The 23,839-nt window shown below is 38.2% G+C and overlaps 1 protein-coding gene and 1 long non-coding RNA gene across 2 annotated transcripts; one reads left to right on the top strand and one right to left on the bottom strand.

The window, feature by feature from the left end:
* The first annotated feature begins 367 nt into the window (after positions 1–367).
* Positions 368–19,698, top strand: actr2b (actin related protein 2b). The gene is made up of 9 exons (XM_089117308.1): positions 368–526; positions 3,473–3,583; positions 8,127–8,342; positions 9,058–9,130; positions 9,267–9,403; positions 11,622–11,771; positions 15,943–16,088; positions 16,308–16,440; positions 18,778–19,698. Exons 1-9 carry the CDS (start codon positions 479–481, stop codon positions 18,946–18,948), a joined length of 1,185 nt encoding a protein of 394 aa, XP_088973434.1. The 5' UTR covers positions 368–478; the 3' UTR covers positions 18,949–19,698.
* LOC148977232 (uncharacterized) lies at positions 19,583–22,624 on the bottom strand. Its single transcript, XR_016145608.1, has 2 exons — positions 22,210–22,624; positions 19,583–20,405 (listed from the first exon to the last, which is right to left on the bottom strand). It is a non-coding gene; the product is annotated as an uncharacterized LOC148977232 (long non-coding RNA).
* Positions 22,625–23,839: the final 1,215 nt, after the last annotated feature.

Here is a 23,839-nt window from a genome sequence, read left to right as displayed (position 1 = left end):
AAATTCACCGCATAAAGTAAGCAGCTTTAATCTGTCATCCATCTCCTTTGACCCCGAGTCCCAAGTCAAAAACAACACATTAATAACCTCAAAAGTAAAGAGTTTGTAATAAGCAGAAAAAATAAGCCAGGCTACTCTTTTCCAAAACTCCTTTACATAATCACATTCAAAAAACAAATGTGGTATTGTTTCAAGGTAAGAATTGTGGGGAAGTGAAAATACATCGAGTAGAATATGTGTTTACTTCAGGTAACGCTAAATGAATGACACATCAGCTGTCCAATCGCAGACCGCTTGGAAAGTCTTAGTAGCCAATCAGGACGCAGGAGGCGGGGCATTGGAGGAAAAAAAAACAAGGCTGATCTGCTCGCGCGAGTGTCAGGAACAGGAAGTGAAAGCGGCTGCTGCTGAGTGCTTGAAGCACGGGCACTTTCTTCAGAAACTTCGGCTGCCTCTGACGGCTCCGGTGCTTTGAAAGATGGACAGCCAAGGAAGAAAAGTGGTGGTTTGTGATAACGGAACAGGGGTACGTTCGCAACTCTAACACCTGTCATTTATTTTTTGGCTCGTTAAGCTTTTGGCTAAAGTTAAATGAGAGTGAGGAAGACAGACCCCTAACAGGAAGTCCTGAATGCTTAGCGCATATATAAGGAATGTGTGACAGCTGCCCTTATATTCATCTCTGCCGAAAACTCGGTGTTATCCGACTGTAAAGCGATTCGTGTTCTTTATTTCTCATATTTAAGATTAAACCAGCTCATTACAATGAATCCGCACTAGATGCTAGCAGCACAGTTGCTGTGAAATGTGGATTGATTTGGGTATATGATCCTGATAAATCGCTACATACATAATAACATAAACACAACGGCACACAAATAATAATTGAGTTTTTTTTTTTTTTTTTTTTTTTTTTGATTATGGGTCGGTTGCATGATCGGAAACCCCGAGGGCTTAATCTTGCAGCTAGCAGCGTTATCTCAGCCTGCTAGCTTGCTCCTGTCATTCATTGCTATAATAATACGATTCATTTTGCTTTACAAGAATGGCTACAGTTAAAACATGCTGTCCCCATCCATTATGAATGTTGCCTTTAATGGATCATCCACTTGCTTTGATAACGTTTTGCATGTTGCAAGCACCGGGTGATGTTACTTCCTCTCGCGCTTTTCGGTGTATAAATTAGCTGTGTAAGTTAAATCGAGTTTCACTATTGTTGGGGAAGATCTGTATTGGTTGATCATAAAATGAAGACATCATACATAATGCAATTGATGCCTGATATAAATAATTTATCCTGGGATTTGGGGGCGTGGTCACATATTTTGACGTCATAGTTGGCTAGTGAGTGACGTGATCAGAATGCAAACAGTGAGATCTGGGGATAATGTGATCAAGGAATATTTAAGAAGTGTATTTTCAGTAAATACTAAAAGTGGTTGGGCCCAGACGGCCAATGAAATAAAGAGCCAGGATGATTCAGAAGGAAGTGATGTCACCTGTTAAAACCACAGCTTGCACAGAGAAAGCAGAGTTAGTTGACCAATAAATGAGCCTGAAAGCGTTCAGACCATTTTTGGAATTGTGTTATCGTGCATAGAAACAAGTGACATTTTTATTGAGTTTTATGCAAACATATTTGTTGGTGGTGATTCACAGAGCAGATGCCCAGCTCATTTGTTGGTGAGCCTGAATGATGAATGAAAAAAAAAGAAGAAAACAATTAAAGAGATAGTTCACCCAAAAAAAAAAAAAAAAAAAAAAATCTGTAATCATTTACTCACCCTCATGTTGCTCCAAACCTGTATGAGTTTCTTTCTTCTTTTGAACACAAAATATATTATTTTGAAGAATCTGTGGTCATTTGTATGTTTCTTGTGGAAAGCAATTGCTAACAAGTGGCTAAATGGAACGACAAGACACACACACACACACACACATATATGCAACAGTTAGACACTTGTATGATTCTTTATATCTTCAACAAACTTTAGCAGATCATTTTGCTAAACTAACACAATACAACAATGACAAAATAACATGACAATAGCAAGTTACCAAAGTATAAAATCCTAATATTGAGTTAATACATATAAAAACACAAACCAACACATTCTCACAGTTGTGAACGTTAACACACAGCTTTCGAATGCAGCTTTCGAATGTGGCATCGATCTACGTATACATAGTATCTAGGATACAGAGGACGTCAGGACATTAAATGTCATCACATCAAACTGTTTAGTTTTTGATTGAAAGATTATTAGGAAACAACAATGCTGATGTTGAAATCATGTTTCTGTGGCGTAGTTCTTCTTTAGCTTTGGATTTTAATTCTGGTGATTGCATTTGGATCATAAAAGTTGTGTTTATTTCTGAAGATTATCGTGATGAACAAACATGAAGAATCATACATTTTTGTTGGTTAACCAATGGAAAAATGCAATGGAGGGAACCAGTGTGATACTAACGTCCTGATTGGCCTACAAACTTATGTCGTCCTTGTGGCTCTCTGTTGCAGTATTTTATAGACCATTTTGCAAGATGTAAACAACACTGGTCCAGAAACACTTCCTGTTTCAATTTGTAACTGTTTTCTTTATTTAACACGTAAAGAAAACATCTTAAAGGTGTTTGTTTAAATTTTTGATTCAGCTTTATATGTTCTGTTGGTTGTATTTTATCCCAGCTTTTATGTAGTGTTAAAAAACTGAAACAGGAAGTGCTTCTGGACCAGTGTTGTTTACATCTTGCATAATGTTCTAAAAAACATATGTGTTTTGGAGCATTTTAAAAGCCATTATAACCAGGCCTTTTGTCATTGGAAATTCAGCACAAATTCTATAAAATTAAATATAGTTTTTCTAATTATGCTCATCTGTAGAATTGCTAGAAATTGCTATTTTTAAGTGCAATTTCTATGAAATTGATACTTTTATCCAGTGATCACAAAAACCTAGTTGGTCAAATATTGTAGTGACTAATAATAATAATTGTCATTTTTATGATCAGCAGGTGCAGAGGTTAAATGCAAAAATGTTATATATATATATATTAGGACTTTAATTGCGATTAATTGCATCCAAAATAAAAGTTTGTGTTTGCATAATATATTTGTGTGTGCTGTGCATAATAATTTTGTATATATAAATACACACACATGCATGTATATATTTATGAAAATGTGTTATTCGTATTTAAAATGTTATATTTATATATAATATAGATTATGTGTTTATATATATATATATATATATATATATGGGCTGTGCAAAGATTTTATTTATTTGTTTTAAAGCGAAAATGCGAACCATAACAACGGCTAATCATCAAGCTGTGTTAAAGGCATCACATGCAGTTTTGTTTTGCTATCTTGTTGTCTCTCCTGTTTTAACAAGTAGAGGATAAACACAGTATTCTTCATTACTTTTCTCTCTCTCTCTCTCTCTCTCTCTCTCTCTGAATCCTTTAGTTTGTCAAATGTGGTTATGCCGGATCCAACTTCCCAGAGCACATCTTCCCAGCACTGGTGGGCCGGCCAATCATCCGATCCTCAACTAAAGTGGGCAACATTGAGATTAAGGTGAGGTCCACACACTCCGGCTACTCGCTGCCTGGTCATACCATCAATTTGGAGTTTGTTGGAGAATACTCTGTATTGAAGAATACTCAAAAGTAATGTTCAAAACTTTCAGCTTGGTTGTTTTAAAGTCCCCCTGTAGTCAAGGCATATAGTTTGTCATAACATCGTAATACACCTGCATCATATACCCTCTATATTGCCAAATCTACTCAAATTTTCATATCAACAGTAAAATATAATGCAATAACCTTGCATCTCTCAAGACTCCCCGTCTAGTTTGCTGTTAATGATATGCTAAGCACTAGGGTTGGGTATCGAGAATCGAGTATCGATTGGAATCGGGACTAACTTTTCGTTTTTCCCGGAATCGTTCAAAAGTTAAAATTTCGATTCCTAGTTTCAATATTCACAGTCCGCCGAGCGGAAGAAGAAACCGCTGAACACCACCAACGAAGAAGCGTCTACCGGAAGTGTTGGCATAACCGCGCGAGTCGAACATGAGTAGCTTACGTCGGCGGTCCAAAGTGTGGCTTCACTTTTCTAAAAATAACGAAATCTCGGCAAAATGCAAAATTTGTGACAAAAGGAGTATTTTTACAGAAGGAGGAGTATTTCCTTCAGAAAGGATTATTTCCTTCAGAAAGGCCGTTGGTTAGCAAGGTTAGCTAAACTTTTTTGACCCTGCCTCTTAAAAGAATCGGAATCGAGAATCGTTAGGAACCGGAATCGAAACAAGGAATCGGAATCGGAATCAGAATCGTTCAAATTCAAACGATACCCAACCCTACTAAGCACGTTGATGTCATTGACTTCAAGGTATTTTGTGATGTCAGAAACACTGTCTTTTTTGAGACTGTCTTTGGTTCACTGTTTTACAGAGAAAATACTCAGCAATGATGTTGACTTATGAATTTGCACATGGTTTGTCAGAAATCATATTAAAAACACCACATAGACATATAAACAATATTAAAAACTTGATTTTCACCACAGGGGGACTTTAAATAAAGCATGTTGTCCTTCTTTTAATACTTACACTCTTTCCTTCTTGTTCTTCACATGGTAAAGTAGAATACCAAAAAAATGGTAAGTGAAAGCCCGACGACGTTTGCTCTGTTTAACACTTATCGCCTGCTGAGGAAAGTGTGTTGCACCATGCAGTATTACAGTGGTGTTGCAGATTATTGATCTCTGATTTCTTGTTATTCTTGATTTATTTTGTACAGTTTCTCATTCCTTATAAACTTCAGTAAAAGAAACTGCAATTTTCTAGATCATTGCACAATATATTGTGAGTAGGATTCTATGTATCGCCCAGCCCTTTATATTTTGTATTGTATGATCTAAATTGCCACAGTGCAAGTGCTCTTACCCTGCACTTTGTCTTCTGCTTCAAAGCTGCAAATGTCTTTGACAGAACTTGGCAACTATTCATATCCCCATCAGACATTATAGCTTAATTTCCTTCTCCGGTCCGAAATAGATTTAGCAGAAGTCGGCCTCAAGATGGAGGGAAATGTTGATGTCTCTGCGCTTTTTGTAGCTGCCCATCATCCTGTCTGTCTGTTCAATGTCCCCTGGCCTCTTGAATAATGTTTGAGGAACTAGAAGAAAACCAATAAGCTCTAAATAGATTCTGACGTGTCACAAAAGATGCATTGGTAGCAGTGTTCACAAGATATTGTACACACAGTGCTCCTTTTTTTCAAAACACTTCTAGACAACCCTGAATATGCCTTTTCAGATGAACACAATGTTGCTGAAAGTGTGCTGTACCCAGGAAGTTAGTCAGACAGATGAAATTTAAGGACAGCGGGGCTCCATTGAAAACACATGGCACTACCAGACACATCCTGTGCCGGTGCCAAAGAACACACTGTACCCGTGCACGACGTGATAATCCATACAATTAACATTCAGTGATTCATTCAATACTCCTTCCTAGTTATTAGAGATGTTCTCTCAGACAAGCATCTCTATTACCAAACCGTATATATAAAAAAAGTCACTCTTTGGATTTAAATAATTTAAATAGAGTCTATGACTGGATCATTATTGGAGTGATTGTGTTTCTAGCATGTTGTATGTTTGGCAACAGTTCTTCTAACCGTAATTGATGGAGTGTGTAGCTTTTCATTTCTTAAACAACCATGTATGAAGACACATCCTGACCATATTCCAGATTCATCAAGATTCATCATGCCCAAATTGTGAAAGAAAGGTTGTGAGGGAGCAACACGAATCATTTTTGTTTGGATATTACAGAGTACAGGACTCTTGCATTGACAATACATGATCTTGACCAAACATTGATGGAAATCAATGTTGTGATGTTGTTATTTCCAATAAGAGGTGCATACATTTTTGCAAGAGTCAAGCTCTCTGTAAAGTCTACTGGAATATAGCCATGGTGTGTCTTCTTAGATGGTTGTTGAAGAAATTCAAAGCTACACACTCCATCAATTAGGGTTAAAGAACAATCATTATAGTTATGGTGTGGACTTCTCTATTCTCATTGAATTAGATCGATTAATAAAACTTATCATATTTGGTGTGAACGGGTATTAAAGGGGTCATGAACTGAGAATTCAAATTTCCTTTGACTATAAAAATATCATCTTATTCCAAAAACATCTTTTATTTAAACCAAGACTAGAAAACGATATGGTCTAAAAAGTGTGGAATTCTGACATCATAGGGCAACGCAAGACCGCCTTTGCAGAAGAATATCAACGCCTACGTCTAAATCAATGCGTCTTTGGTGCCGCCCACTGGAGCGTTAGTGAATAGTGACATGAGAATGAGAAAAGATCGACACAGGATCAATATCATTACCTTCCGATGGACCCTAATACAAGGAATGTGTTTTTTACTTTGTGAATGTCTCAGGAAGGCATTATTTGTTTGTATTCGGTGCATTTCTCTGTGAATTATTTGCTAATTCAGTCGCAATTTCAGCGCAGGCTTTGCAAACAGACCTTTACGATATGGATCTGCCAGCAACGTCACAAACGTTACGTATGCATCAGTAAATCAAGCCAGTGATTAAATGATCAACTTCACTTTGTTTGTCTTTAGTAGCATTAAATAATGTTCTTTAAATTGTGATTAAATTATATATAAATAGCGATTTAAAAAAAAAAGACACTCCCCTTTTCACAATCCGTTAATCTCGATAGCTATTAAAAACGTTTTATATGTTTTCGAGAGAGTTTACTTAAGTTAGCCAATCACAGCAGTTGGCGTATACACTGGAGTCTCACTTTAGCCAATCACAGCAGTGGACGTATACACTTGAGTCTCACTTTAGCCAATCACAGCAGTGGGCGTATACACTGGAGTCTCACTTTAGCCAATCACAGCAGTGGACGTATACACTGGAGTCTCACTTTAGCCAATCAATCCAGTGGCATACACTGGAGTCTCACTTTAGCCAATCACAGTAGTGGGCGTATACACTGGAGTCTCACTTTAGCCAATCACAGTAGTGGGCGTATACACTGGAGTCTCACTTTAGCCAATCACAGTAGTGGGCGTATACACTGGAGTCTCACTTTAGCCAATCACAGTAGTGGGCGTATACACTGGAGTCTCACTTTAGCCAATCACTCCAGTGGCATACACTGGAGTCTCACTTTAGCCAATCACAGCAGTGGGCGTATACACTGGAGTCTCACTTTAGCCAATCACAGCAGTGGGCGTATACACTGGAGTCTCACTTTAGCCAATCACAGCAGTGGGCGTATACACTGGAGTCTCACTTTAGCCAATCACAGCAGTGGGCGTATACACTGGAGTCTCACGTTAGCCAATCACAGCAGTGGGCGTATACACTGGAGTCTCACTTTAGCCAATCACAGCAGTGGGCGTATACACTGGAGTCTCACTTTAGCCAATCACAGCAGTGGGCATATACACTGGAGTCTCACTTTAGCCAATCACAGCAGTGGGCGTATACACTGGAGTCTCACTTTAGCCAATCACAGCAATGGGCGTATACACTGGAGTCTCACACAGACACGCCCCTTCAAACAGAGCATTCAAATCAGAGGCTAAAATCAGGCGAGGAAAAATGCTTTTTATTTCAAAATTATGACCATTTTTTATATTAAAATCATACTAACATTAAAAGTGCACCCCAGGAAACATTATAAAATAGAAAAACATTAAATTCATGACCCCTTTAAAGCCAGTGCTAAACATGTGAGGGTTTATCTGGGGTAAAGGGTGGTCAAAGCAAATTACAAATATGTTGTTGTGCATGGAGATCTGCTGTTCTGTGCATGCTGGTGAACGAGGACAACATCTGTCCGTATGCCCATCTCATCCCAGCGTGAGCTTGAGCCGTAACAAAGGCTTCCTCGTGACCCAAACACTAACTGCACCAAAGTGGATTAGCTCTGGGACATGAGATTCCCGGTGTCGTGCATCTGTTGTGGAAATGCTGATGCTGAGCTGTCACATTGAAGTGTTTTTGACAGGTTTCGTCATCATAGCTATGAGCCGAGATGGTGTTTCTAACCTTTGTCTTCTGATTACTCAGGATCTGATGGTGGGAGATGAAGCGAGTGAACTGCGCTCAATGCTGGAGGTGAACTATCCAATGGAGAACGGCATCGTCAGGAACTGGGATGATATGAAGCACTTATGGGATTACACCTTCGGCCCGGAGAAGCTCAATATCGAATCGCGCAACTGCAAGATCCTCCTCACAGAACCTCCCATGAACCCGACCAAGAACCGCGAGAAGATCATAGAGGTGTGTTGTCAGACCATTCGTGTGAAGTCACATTTCACGCCGTAATCCAAAGACAACAACTAATATTCTTTCCATTAAGACGCTTGAAGCCTACCCACCCCCCTAATATGAGTGATTATATTGCTGTAATTCTTGTTCTTAAAGTTTATTATTACTCTTAGAGTTCATGAGAATACTTTTATTGTTAAATATATCCAAAAATTGTGTGTGAAAACATGCACAGAAAAATGTTTATCAGAACATCACTTAAAATGCTGAAAAGGTCGTATTTTATAAGAGTTTTGATGCCCTTGATTATGAATATACACTCCTGTAATTTTAAGTCAACATTTTTACGTTTGTTACATTTCTATTTCAAATAAATGCTGTTAAAGGGATACTTCACCTCTGGAAAGATGAACGTGTATTTAAAATGGGTCATTTATGTAGAAGAAATGTGAAATTAGTTTTGAATTTGGAGATTTCTAGACTGAGAAAAGCCAGAAAATGTATTTTTGGCTTATGTGGATGAAAGACAACAACTCCCAGAATGCACTTGCTTCGCTGCCCTAGGAGGCCACGCCTACAGGTAACAGAGCGCAGGAGTTAAACAACAAGTCTAGGCTACTAGTGAGTCTCCGTGATGAGTCTGCCCGAAAATGTTTCGAGATCGCTAAAAATAAATGAATAAATATATCACGGTTTAATTTTTCTTTGTTTGTTCCACTGCCTTTAGGTCATGTTTGAGACGTACCAGTTTGCAGGGGTTTACATCGCCATCCAGGCTGTGCTTACACTTTATGCTCAAGGTGAGTTATCCTATGCACTGTATTAAACTTGTACACAACGTCATTGCTCAAAGTTGAATTGGAAAACATTTTATTGCAATCAGTGCGTCGCTGTTTCGGACATTCTATCAATATTTGTCTGTTGTGCTACACCCAGGCCTTTTGACAGGGGTGGTGGTGGACTCGGGCGATGGAGTAACCCACATTTGTCCCGTGTACGAGGGCTTCTCTCTGCCCCATCTCACCAGGAGACTGGACATTGCGGGACGAGATATTACACGCTATCTCATTAAGGTATGAAATGTTTAACTTTACTTCAGCTTCAACATGTTGGTTAAAATAATGTGATGTCATTTCACTTCCTCATTTAACTCGAAAGAGCTCAGATGTCCCACGATTCCCTAAATTTCCCTAATAACATGTTAAAGCAAAACTACAGAGTCTAAGGGCCATTCAAACGAAGCATGTTTTTAATAGTTCCCGCCACTCCTCGACACATCCTTTAAACTGAACTGTATTTTGAAGAATGAGAAATAAAACAAATATCATTTATAGTGGCATTAATTATAAACGCCATTCCTAAATGAATTTATTTAAAGCTAAACTAAAAGAACAGTGTGTGTGAAATTAATGTAGAAATTAATAAATTACCTCTCTCATTCAGCATTAATCCATGTGCATGTTTTGTGTGTTTGACGTTATTTAAGTCACTTTGGAACAAGACTTAAACACTGGGTGAGAATCAATCGGTCAGTATCTTATAATACATTACCGTTCCGAAAAGGTTTTGATCAGAAAAAATACCAGTTAATAATGTTTTTGACTTTTTTTGCCTGTTGACCTTATGTAGCTCCGCCCCTGTTCAGCGCTGCGCTCGTTGTCCTTTGCCTTCCGGTCTGTATCTTCACAGCGATCTTGTGTATTTATGAATGAACGGCTCGTTTTAAAATCCCGGTCTACTAACATTTGTTAAGACATCTACAATCCTCATGATAACCTTTGTTAAAGGAGAACTCCGGCGAACAATGAACCTTTGGTCTAATAAAACATCGGTACATAGTCAACCCTTCTCTGAGATTTGTTTTCATGATAATCGAATGTAAAGAGTTTTATCTCTAAAAACTGTTTAGCGTATAATGCTAGTAATGGGGGCATTGACTAAGTAAAAAGAAATGGCTAGTTTATATCACTAACAAAGCTCAAAATAGCCCCACACTAACACAGTAACATAATGAAGCTCCATACATGCAAAACGAAGCATTGAGAACTTTGTAAGTGTACAGACCGTTTAATAAGAAGATACTTTATGAAGACAGTTCACTTCGCGTATACAGACAGGAGCCATCTTAAAAAATAGTCTTGATAAGTCAAACCACGAAGGTCGTGCTGAGTGATCTGAACTGTATGAAGTTCAACGAACTTCTGAACTGTATAAACGGCGTTCGGGGATCGACTTATCGAGACTATTTTCTAAGATGGCTCCTGTCTGTATTCGCGAAGTGAACTGTCTTCATAAAGTATCTTCTTATTAAACGGTCTGTACACTTACAAAGTTCTCAATGCTTCGGTTTGCATGTATGGAGCCTCATTATGTTACTGTGTTAGTGTGGGGCTATTTTGAGCCTTGTTAGTGGTATAAACTAGCGATTTCTTTTTACTTAGTCAATGCCCCCAGTACTAGCATTATACGCTAAACAGTTTTTAGAGATAAAACTCTTTACATTCGATTATCATAAAAACAAATCTCAGAGAACGGTTGACTATGTACCGATGTTTTATTAGACCAAAGGTTCATTGTTCGCCTGTGACGGCTTTAGACTGGCTGTCTATGAGCATGCACAAACATGTCCTTAAAACAACCCTTAACGTTCATTGTCAAACCTGTGCAACTCACCGAGTGGTTGGTGTTCCTTGATGATTAAAAACAAATATATCGGCGCAATGTATGCTTTCAATCTGTGTTGTTTGCTATTGTGGAATTATTTATTCAGATAACTCGCAACCGCGTATAAATTTGCGTTCGATATTTGAGTCTGAAGCGTTATGCCACTCCAGACCACTTGATGGCAACAACCAGGAGGCTGTCTGGAACACGGTGTCTATCGCACCGTAAAAAAAGTCCGGGAGCACAGTTGCTCTGCTCAAAACAAACTCCAAAATAGACTCAAGGTGTTTAATACCGGAATTATCCTTTAATAATGTAGCCTACTCGTTCATTTTGAATATAAGTTACGGACTGCAGCAGCTGATACAACGGCGATCTGTTGTGCGAGCGTCAATTTTAACTCGCACAATTTTAACTTGCACATTCTCAAAAAATGGTTGCATATGCGACCAATTTGGTCGCAGTCTGGAACCCTGAATATGCATTTATGTTCAGAATGATTCAAGATTTTGTTTTTGGTCCTTGGTTCTTGAACGCGTTCAGAGCCCCTCTTTGGAAAACGTCGCGAGTCGCATCAGATGATAAGGAAAACGTGACTTACATTCTGACTTGTTTGTTATCACACAGTTGCTCTTGCTGCGAGGTTACGCCTTCAACCATTCGGCAGACTTCGAGACGGTGCGCATGATGAAGGAGAATCTCTGCTACGTGGGATACAACATCGAGCAGGAACAGAAGCTCGCCCTGGAGACCACCGTATTGGTGGAGACCTACACGGTCAGTTTTATGTGCTTGGGAAGAATTTCATGAACCATTTTAACGCAAGGTTGAATTCTGAAAAGGTGTTAACAGCCTGCAGCGTGAAAGTATCCTTCTTGCTGAGATGTTCGAAAGTTACAGTTTGTGAGGCAGACGTTTTTCTGGCTGGGGTTTTTAGTATGTGGTTTCACAGATTTCCCTCTGGGACACGCAAGTGTTCTGCGTTTCCATGGCGACATGCTCTTTGGATTGGATTTAGCAGCAGGGAAATTCTTCAGTCTACACTTTGACATCCTGTCTGTGAGACGCCACACACTGCTGGATTCTGATTGGCTGCTGGATGTGTAATTAAGCAGAGTGGCCTCAAGGGGGCACCAGTTGGTCACATAAACTGGGCTAAGTTCCTTCTTTTCTTTCAGTTTGTAGGTATGGGTGTGGTATTTTTCTTTTGATTTAATTTCTGAACTTTTTCTTTTAGAGGGCATTCAAAAAAGAGAATCAAAAGAACAAGTTTTGAAACAAGGAAGGCTGTGTGGTGTTGAAGTTGCTTAACCAGCATGTAACATCATTTCCTGCGTGGCCACAATCCTTCCCCAGCTGGGAAACACTGCATTTCCGACCTGCGGACAGTCCTCAATGGGCTCTTTATATACTCCCACGCACCCTGTCGCCATTTTCTCATTAGTCATCACAGTTAGGCTCGCTGTGGGTTACCCTTCAGACCTGAGACTTTGCTCAGTCTAACAGGAACATCTTATTATCAAGGCCAATTTGAAGTAGTGTGGGGCATGTGATAAGAAAGCAGTTGGATGTTGACACGAGGAGTGGTTATATACCACAGTATTTATCAGCCAGGTTACTTATCATAAAACATATACACTTGCAGTCCTGTTGCCGCTGGAGACAGTTTAATAACGTTTAATAATGTTAGGGCTGTGTAAGCTTTGTTTTAACCCCAACTCTAAGATGCAAAAACAGGAAGGATCACACATCTTGTCTAATAACATCTTTAGGGAAGTTGTCATTTTATATCAGCAGCATATACATATGCTGCTGAGGTATACGTATATACTTATATTAAAATATATATTACAATTTAATATATGTATACGTATATACATATATTAAAATCACTCAATATTTGTGATGCTTTTGCTGCTGATATGAAATGACTACTAGATAAATGACTATAAATATATATATGTGTGTGTGTGTGTGTGTGTGTGTGTGTGTAGATAGATAGTATTTTTGTCTTGTTTCCAGTGCAATTATCTAAAAATTCTTAAATCAAGAAGGATTTACTTGAGAAGTAAAATGATGCGATACTTTCTTCAGAAAACAAGGTGAGTTTTTGCTTAAAGGGATACACCACTTTTGGAAATAGGCTCATTTTTACAACTCCCCCAGAGTTAAACTGTTGAGTTTTCACGTTTTTTGAATCCATTCAGCCGATCTCCGTTTCTGGCGGTACCACTTTTAGCATAGCTTAGCATTCATCATTGAAGTGGACAAGACCATTAGCATTAAAACCAGACCGATATATCGGTAGGCCGATATTAGGCATTTTCCAAACTATCGGTATCGGCAGTTATAATGGCCGATAAATGAATATTTCAAAAATAAAATAAAAACGGACGAAACACGCTTGAACCATGTCATGAGTGTTGGAGTTGTATAGTTTGTCCACCAGAGGGCACTCTACAACGTTCCTGTTGGCAAGCTAAACACTCATAGACTAGCTAACCATAAAGCTAATGCCAATATCATCAGTCTGTTCTGTTGTGACAATAAAAGAAACACGTTTCTTTTTAAAATGCTTTATCATATTACATATTATTTTAGTTAAAACTCATAAATAACTACAAATAACTAATGTTAGGGAAATCTGTTAATGTTTTGTTGCGCGTTTCTGAAATAAAAAAATAAAAAAATATCGGCCGATATATCGGAATATCGGATTTTAAAAGCAAAAAATATCGGTACCGGCCTTCAAAATTCTTTACCGGTCGGGCTCTAATTAGCATTTGTAAAAAAAATAACCATTTATTAAATTTTAAAAATTTAATTTATGAATTTAAATGAAAAATAATTCGATATTTTTTCCTATTTAAAACTTGGACCGACGGAAAATGTAAAGTTGTGATTTTCTAGGCTGATATGGCTAGGAACTATACTCTCATTCCTGCGTAATAATCTTTACTGCCGTACCTTGAGTGCAGCAGGCGCAATGATATGACACAGCGCCTGAAAATAGTCTACCTTCCGTCAACATAACTACACACACTTAGTCTCTGTCACGTTGGAAGTCATCGAGCTGGGGCTTTACAGTATGCATCAACACTACGTACGTACAAAAACCCGGCGTACGCCAGTTTTCACTTCACGGCCAGATGTACTAACCGTGAAATTAACGTAAGAATGTGCGTTCCTCCAAGTAAACTTCATGTCTGGCGTACGTACATTTGCCTTGATTTTTGTCCGTTGGCGACTCAGAGGCAATAAAGCAAGGACATAAAAACGGACGCAAGGACACTTTGAATTTGTTTAAAAGTGACAGTAAATGCATTTATAATGTTACAAAAGATTATAAGATTTCTGTGTTTGATTTAAGTTTTTATTCATTGAAGAATCCTGAAAATACTAAATCACGGTTTCCATGAAAATATGAAGCAGAAGCACAGCTGTTTTCAGCACTGATAATAATCATAAATGTTTCTCGATCATCAAATCATCATATTCGTGATTTCTGGAGGATCATGTGACACTAAAGACTGGAGTATTGATCCTGAAAATTCAGCTTTAATCACAGGAATAAATTACACTTTAACATATATTCACATAGAAGACATTTTCAGTGAAATTTTGTTTCTTGTTGGCTTTAGCCATGTTCTTGCAGGTTTCTTTTGCCAAATTGGACTAATTACCATATTTAAATGTATTTAATTGAGGGAGGAGACTGGGTGGGTTGTTGTGCTCGTGCATGTGCGCTCAATTTTACGTTAATTGGGATGTACAAGAGACTATTGGTGCGTTCTATTATAGCCAACGAACCGACTCGGACCTCGGATTTGACGTCACGTCCACACTATTATGTTTTGCGTGTCAGAGTCGGAGAAAAAAATGGATGCCACCCGGAAAGCAGTTATAATGGTAGCACTGGCCGAGTACCAGGCACTTACATGAAAAAAAATAATAATATGACTACACCTTATCACAACGCAGCCATTGAACTTGAAAATATTCACTTTATTTAATGTTTTTCATGTTAATCTTCTGTTTAGCAAACGCTAGCAACGTTAGTAATTGCACTCACAACAACCGATTTCTTGAATTCCGAAACAGAATTCTTGTTCGGTGTCCTCACGGTTGTCCGTCCGAGAGATGAAATCCGAGGAAAGGGGGCGTGTTGCTAGGCAACGCCTGTCGTCCGATTCGGATCTCCGAGACGGATGAATAATAGAACGCACATTATGCATGGGATCCTTCGTGTATCATTTACAGCTTTGTCCGTACGCAGTGTTTTAGTATGAATTCCTGGGGACTATTTTTAGGCGCTGCGTCATATCATTACACCTGCTGCACGCAGTAAAGTTTCTTGATTATTACGCAGGAATAAGAGTATAGTTCCTAGCCATATCAGCCTAGATCACAATTTTACTAGTTCGCGATGTAACTAGCTACAGAAGAGTCAAGTTATAAATAGGAAAAATATCGAAACACTTTGGTCTTTTTTTTTTTTTTTTGAGAAATGCTAATGGTCTTGTCCTCTTCAATGATGTATGCTAAGCTATGCTAAAAGTGGTACCGCCAGATCTGGAGATCGGCTGAAAGGATTCAAAAACGGTACACAGGGATTTGTAAAATGAGCCTATTTCCAAAAAAAAAAAAAGTGGACTATCCCTTTAAAACAAGCAAAACCTGCTTGTTTTTCACCCATTGGACGATCATTTAGCTTGTTTTAAGCAAAAACACTATTTTTTTTATTTCAGAAAACAAGATATAATGTCTTGTGTCATTTTAATTATCTAGTAAATCCTTCTTGATGAACAAAGAAACAAGACAAAAATACTAAGTAAGAAAAGCATCGTTTGCTGTGTAGTTTCGGTGTTAAAAATGCCAATGTGACAACTACCCTCTTTATGTGGCCTTATTTAAACCCCTAACGGTCGTATGTTCTCTGTGCCTCTAGCTCCCTGATGGCCGGGTCATTAAGGTTGGAGGCGAGAGGTTCGAGGCCCCGGAGGCTCTGTTTCAGCCTCATCTCATTAATGTGGAAGGAGTCGGAGTGGCCGAACTCCTCTTCAACACCATTCACGCGGCAGACATTGACACAAGGTGAGCTCTTATTTCACACCACCAGCACTTCCTACAGTTCCTGATCTGATCCTCCCTTCAATATACAATAAGTTATGTATCATAATGTGACACTAAAATAAACAAACCAAGCAATAACATGAGAACCTAAAGACGAACACTTGGTTTTGTCTAGTAACTTCACCCTTCCAGTATCAATGGACCTCACTGTATGTTTTTATCATGCCGTCTCTTCCTCAGGGCTGAGTTCTATAAACACATTGTTCTGTCGGGAGGATCCACCATGTACCCTGGTCTGCCCTCTCGACTAGAGAGGGAACTCAAGCAGCTTTATCTAGAGCGGGTACTGAAGGGTGATGTCGACAAGCTCTCGGTAAGTTATGTGTAAATGTGTCATCCATCAAACATGAGTTCAAAAGTAGCAGTAACAGTTTGGACAGTTTTAAGTAATGCCTGGTTCAGATTACACGATTTTAGCCCGATTTTGGCACGATCAGTTTGACGTAGGGTGTCGTGGGGATTTGTAAACGACAACGGGCATCGGGACGCAAGATTCGATCGTATCATCTCGTATAGTGTGTCATAGTGGGCGACAACCTACGGCGCGTCTCCGATGCTTCACGACAAAAAGACTAGCATGTTTAATTTTTTTAACGGTCGTCCACGGCGGTTCCGTCACATGTATGAGGTTGACCAATAGGAGCACAAGCTTTTCCGTACACAACTTTCAAAAATGGCGAAACGAAAGAGAGACGATGGTGCTAACGTTAAAACTGAAAGTACAAATATATAAGAAAACAATATTTTACCTCAAGTTCTCTTTGGAGGATTGACCGCCAATACTGTCCTCTTTGAGCAATCCAGGAACGTGTCCATTGTCGGGTTTTCTTTCTTTTTTTACTTTTTTTTCTGAACACAGGACAGCCAATACAACACTCACCGCTTCATCCATTGTTTGTTTACGTTCGTTTCCGGAAGTCACTCGCTAGTTTCGCCTTCTCGATGACATCACGCGCGCCATTAAAGGCGGCATGCGATGACTGGTCAGGAAGCAACGTGTGACGTGTCTTGTCCACGCTTTTAGGAGTCAAAATCGCGTAATCTGACACAGTGACTATCGTAACAGACAAAAAAAATTGTGTAATCTGAACAAGGCATAAGGCTGGACCATATAGTGAATGACTTAACTTGATAGTGACACAGAGTCTGCGTTCAAATCAAGTGGTTCTTATAGTTCACTCTGCAAAGACTTACATTAAAAATAATAGTCCGGAACAGAAGCTTTAGATATTTATAAAATATTAAAATATTTGATAAAGTATTTTATGTGTGTATGTGTGTGTGTGTGTGTGTGTGTGTGTGTGTTGTATTATATTTTATATATTGGGCTTTTATGGCTACTTAAGTGTGATTTAGTGAGAATACAAAGCTTGTACTTGAGTAGGAAAAAACACTCAAAGACCCAAACTGAGCAAAAACATGCAATTTGGTCCATTTGCTGGTATTTCTATGGCCAAAAAGTGAGATTAAATTCTAATAGCTTGTAATGTAAATGTGATTTTTATAACAGTATAGCATACTACTTGCATATGAATATCAGTTGTCATTCTAGATCTAAAGTATCACCTAATAATTAAGGGCTGTCAAATTATTAATTGTGATTAATTTTGTGTTTGTGTTTACATAATATATGTGGGTGCACTGTGTATAATTATTTTGTATCATTTGTAATCGTTTGACAGCCCAACTTATAATATTTCTTTGTAAGGTGGTATTTAAATGTTTAGTTTTATGTAGTTTTAATTGTGGGGCGAAGCATATAATGCCATGCAATACAATGATGATTGAGAGGTGAACAAATAGATGCTCCTCAAAAGCTTGATGGATGAAAACTTCAGTCTTGAAATATGACTAATATTATAAAAGTTATTCATGTCTACTTATTACAAATCAGTACAGAATTCACAGTGCATCACGACGACATTTTTTTACAATTATACTAAAAGACCATTTACATCAGTCAGACAACAGAACTAGATTGCGTACAACAGAATGTTCAGCAGGTTTAATCATGCTGATAATTTTAAGATGCTAGAAATGTACATATCAAATATGATACATTAGACTTTAGCGGGGATAAAAGTAAGTGTTTGAACTTTTTAAAGGCACACAGATGTGTGGTAATGCCTCCTGTGCACCAGCAGGTGGCGCTGCGTCCCCTGCTCCTGTCCCGCTAAACAGACTGAGAACGCCACAGTTACACGCACACTGCCCAGCTGAGCTCCATCACATTTAAAACCTGGCCATTGGCCTGGAAAAGCATTTTGGGGAGCCTCAGAGTGGGCCGCATGTCAGGCCGCTATATATAGATGATCAATTTCAGATGGCATGCCGATACGCCCGAGCGACGTGTCCGTCTGCCTATCCCGAAACTGGCAAATTAAAAAGCAATCGACTTAACGTGAAGGCCTCCATGAGACCCTTTCAGCCACCCGTTTATAGCCGGATGAACACAGAACGGCTCCACACACACGCCGTACACCTCATTATTCTCCCATTTGGGTTGGCCGCTCGATTCCCAACCGGACAGTGTGCTTTTTATATGCATTAAAGAGATCCATTCAAAGCGTTTTCTGGTATGTGGGTCAGTGCCCGTGCTATTCCACTCCCCCGAAATTCTCGTCACGCTGTCTATTTAATACCCCCATAGAAATTCAAGATCCGGATCGAGGACCCTCCCCGCCGCAAGCACATGGTGTTCCTGGGTGGAGCGGTGCTGGCTGACATCATGAAAGACAAGGACAACTTCTGGCTGACGCGGGAAGAGTATCAGGAAAAGGGCGTGCGCGTTCTGGAGAAGCTCGGCGTCACCGTCAGATAAACACGGATAAACGCCCCCCTCGACCCCTGCATCTATTGTGCATCTCCTTTGTTCGGCCTGTTCTGTTCCAGGCAGTCATGTGACCAGGTGTGGATTTGTGGGTTTGAATTATGAATGGTACTGAGGAGGTTTTGCATTATGTTTCATTTGGTCTTCTGTCACTGCACTGACGTACGAGTGCCGATCGCTTCTTTCCTACTTTGCGGTGCATTTTCTTGTCCCCTTCACATAATATAAAATATATTAATTATATAATAATCTATATATGCTACTGCTCAACAGTTTGAGGTCCATTAGATCTTTTTATGTTTTTGAAAGAAGTACTTTATGCACAGGCGGCATTTATGTGATTTTAAAAATGATTATACTTAAAGTTAATATTGTGAAATATTATTACAATTTAACATAACTGTTTTCTATTTGAATATATTATGCAATGTAATTTATTCCTGTGATGCAAAGCTGAATTTTCAGCATCATTACTCCAGTCTTCTGTCACATGATCCTTCAGAAATCATTGTAAACATTTCCGATCATGATAAATGTTGAAAACGGTTCATATTTAAACGTTTAAACGTTTTTATGTTTTTTATTGAAATCTTTTTCGTGTACTGGACCTGTGCATCATTGCTTAAAAAAAAAAAAAGTATTAATTTCTTTAAAAAAATATAAAAACCAAACCTTTGAACGATTCATTAAATTGATCTATTGGATGAAATATTAAACCTTTCAAAAATATGAAACCCAACACTTTGAGTGGGAAAAACTAGCACGAGCTTCTTTAAGTATTACCAATGAATTCTGTGATGTTTCTGATAAATTTGATAAAATTACATCAATTATAATATTATCGTTATTATGAAAAAATAGCAATTACTCTGAAGTGTCAGTTCCTTTCTGAGTAATGGCCAAGTTTACATTTTAATTTCCATCCAATGTCTAAATAATGTTTTAATTTTAAATTCAGGAAGTCTAAGTGTCTGATCTTAGCTAGAACGTGTTTCTAAAAACTCTTACCAAAACGCTTCCTTAAACTACAACACAAGCATATTCATTTCAGTGACCGAGTAAGAGTAGCGCGTGACAGGAATGACCCAATCAGTGATGAGTAATAGCAATATGTAACACCAATGGTTATGAAAGACACACCATCATCACTTCTGTATTACTGCAAAGACTAATAGAAGCTGTAATGAGCCCTGTTCACGACTGGATGTGTTTGTTCTGTACGTCAGTCCGGTGACGGAGCTAAATGCGTTATTGTCTGCCTGTAATGTGAGGGCAGAAATAAAGGTAACGCTTCCTTTTACAGTCCAGTTACCCATGTAAATACTATGTACTTATTTTAGTAACTACAATTACTGGGTAATAACTAGTACTAACCCTGAACCTACCCCTGTTCCATGTACTTACCTTATATTTGCCGGTACTTTCTAGGTAAGTACACTGTAAGTACCCTGTAAGCAGTGTTTCCTCTACATTCATTCTCCCGTGGCGGGCCGCCACACTTAAAATCCTCCCGCCACGGCTGCAGCTTCTCAGTGACGTCCGATATTCTGCATAGTATTATGTTATTTTGTTAAGCCCCACTAAAGGCATAACAAACTTTGTAAAGCACAATCAAGTTTTCACCCTATATTCCAAGACTTCTAAAGTCATTGTATAATGTGTAATTTTAGTCGCTAAGTTAAAGTTAACGGAAAGTCATCTCGCCTCATTCTTCATTCAGAATTCACACAGCACGTCGCGTTCGTTTGCGACACGACGACACTCTCTTCAAGGTCAATATTCCCATTATTATACTTTATTTGTAGATAAAGAATAAAGTAGATGGTTTTCATAAAATGACTTTATCTTGCTGGAGTGGAGTTTATTGCCCTTTCACATTCCCTTCTCCCGGGTGTATGTGAGATTACAGCATAGAGTCGAGAGAGTGCTATTGTTCTTCATGCGCACTGAAATTTAAAACTGTTAAAAGAAAAGGCTCAAAAAACTGTTGCATATAGAATACACTAAGCATTAGTGCTGCACGATTAATCAAATCGCAATCGTAATAGCGATCTCAAACCTATGCAATTATATAACGCAAAATGCCGCGATTTTATATGAAATAAACAAATAGGGCTATGCAGCATCTCTTCATTTTTGTCATCCTTTGACTAGTGTTACACGATCCCGCTCTTATTCGTGCAAATGCCTTTTCGCATTTTGCACGACAAGAAGTGAAAAGCTGCCTGTGAATGCCCTAAATGAGACTCGCAGCCATAATGCGCATGCACTGACGCGTGCCAGAATACAGTTCTCTTTCGAGCTTGAACGAACAATAGCACACACAATTATGCCAAAATGTCGTTTTGTCGAGTATCTTCATAACGTAAGAAAAGTCTTATGGACGAAAAGAGTTGTGCTATGAGGCGCATGTGAGATCCGCGTCTCGGCAACGGGTTCTCTTAAAGCGCCAGCAGCGAATAAAGCGTTCTGTCAGTAAAGTTAAAAGAACAAAGGGAAATTAGAAAATTACTCACTGATCTTGACTAAAGAACTTTTGTAGCTTTAATAAGGATTATTCTATATGTAATTTATATTTCATGCAGCGCAGACTGTTTGATAACTTTATTCAATTTCTGTATCCTACCTGTTAAGACAGGAAGGGCACAGGTAAATATGGTTTTTATTATGGGTTTATGTGGGGATTGTTTGAAGTTCACTTAATTTAAAAGTTGTTAAAAAAATTTTTAGCCTAATAATTTTTTTTAAAAAGTTGATAGCTTTCACTGTAATGATGGTTTGGTTGGTTTATTGATCATTATAGGTGTTATCAATCATTTAGTTGTTGTTTTTAGTTTGAGTTGAGAAATAAACATTAATACACAGAATGATCACTAAGCTGTGTGTGCATTTTACTTTAGAACCAAGCAAGTTGGACTCATGAAAGCATTTTATTGTATCGGAATCGCATATCACAATTGCAATATTGACCTCAGTAATGCCAATATGACATTTTCCCCAAATCGTCCAGCCCTACTAAGCATATTATAGATCTAATCCCTTCGCTATGTTCTTTTCAATGTGAAGCGTTGCGTGCTGTGACTTGGTGTTGCTTCAAGTGCATCATTCTGCACACGGGATGCGCATGATCGATTATAATACTTTGGGGAGACAAGGGGGCGTGCCCCCCCCCCAACCCCCCCCCCCCCCCCCCCCCGCCGGGGGAAATGGGCCTGCCCCCACAGCTTGGAAAAATCCTAGAGGAAACACTGCCTGTAAGTACTGTACTATAAAAGGAAGCGTTATCGAAATAAAATGTATTTTTTCCAGGGGAAATGACTTCTTTGCCAGAGTTATGATAAATGAAACCGAGCAACCAAAACTTATTGTGGTGGTTTTAATTCCAGTGTGGTCATGGAGCTTTAGCCCTGTAGCTGTGTTTCTGTCTGTTCATTCTGTGCTGTGTCCCTGTTACTGTGTCATGTGCTTGTCCAGAATAATAAGAGGGACTCGAGTTACTGCGAAGTGTGTTTTTTGCATTTTGAGAAATTGAACTGAGAGTTTTGGGGATTTTTTTTTTTTTTTTTTTTGCTTTGTCTGCCTTTAAAAATAGTTTAAGCACACTTCAATGTAAGTTCAATATTTGCAACTGAAGTTTTATGTTGCTTATATATATCTAAATATATATATATATATATATATATATATATATATATATTAAGAATTTTTTTTTTATTCTCTAGCTGTCCTTTTGTTTTCAAGTTTTCAAGTTTTTTTTTTTCACATGCAGTGTTGTGTATAATAATAAAATTAAAAAAAATCTGAAATCTCAATCAGACAGTCGCTTCAATTTATTCCCTCAATTGATAATGCCGGGATGCTACTTTTAAGAAATGTTATTGAATAAATCTGATACGGATAATATTGTTTCAGACAGATTGTTTATGGACATTTAAACATTGGTAGTTGTTCTGTCTCAGATTGTCTCATGCATATATTAGAGACACCACATATTTGTTCAATAATATTTTAAATTAGGGCTGTCAAACGGTTAATCGCATCCAAAATAAAAGTTTGTGTGTTTCATAATATATGTGGGTGCACTGTGTATAATTATTTTGTGTATATATATATAGAAATAAACACACATGCATGTATATTTAAGAAAAATAATTATTAAATTATATATAAATCTATACACAGGATATACATGAAAATATTTCTTAAATATATACAAGCATGTGTGTGTATTTATATAAATAAAATAATTATACACGGTGCACCCACATATATTATGAAAACACAAACTTTTATTTTGGATAATCGCGATTAATAGTTTGACCGCCCTATTTTAAATATATCCTTGTCCAGTGCCAATCACAATTTATGTAACTGGATCTTATTCACCCCTCTTTTTTTAATTGTATTTTAGTGTAACTGCCTAATTCTGATTTAAATAAAGAATGTGATTTATATTTTTTTGCTGTTGCTCGTTCTTTTTTTATATCATACTCAAATTGACAATTTAAAGGTAGGCCATGTGCTTTTTGTTCAAAATAAATAGTCATTATCATTGATTCTTTATCCAATTGTCCCACCCAGATTCACTATGGTACGCCTATAATTATTTATATTTCATACGGTCGGGATGGTTTTCCCGGGAAATGCGTACACTCGCGTGCATGTCTCGTCATATCCGTAAATAGAGAAAAATTGCTCTGCTTTGACACATGTAACAGAGGTTAGTCGTCACAACGAGTGAGAAAGGTTGACATGGAGCAGCTAAATCTCCAAAGTTCACACGAACAGACAACTAGAATCAACATTGGCTTGGGTTTTCAGAGATGACGAGAACTGAGGGGTTTGAAATGTTGTCAAAGCGACGTGGAGATGATGGCGCTTT

This window comes from Pimephales promelas, chromosome 11 (genome assembly GCF_988280905.1).
Source record: "Pimephales promelas chromosome 11, fPimPro1.hap1.1, whole genome shotgun sequence".
Taxonomy (NCBI): Eukaryota; Metazoa; Chordata; class Actinopteri; order Cypriniformes; family Leuciscidae; genus Pimephales; species Pimephales promelas.
This window is presented reverse-complemented; position numbering and strand designations above follow the sequence as displayed.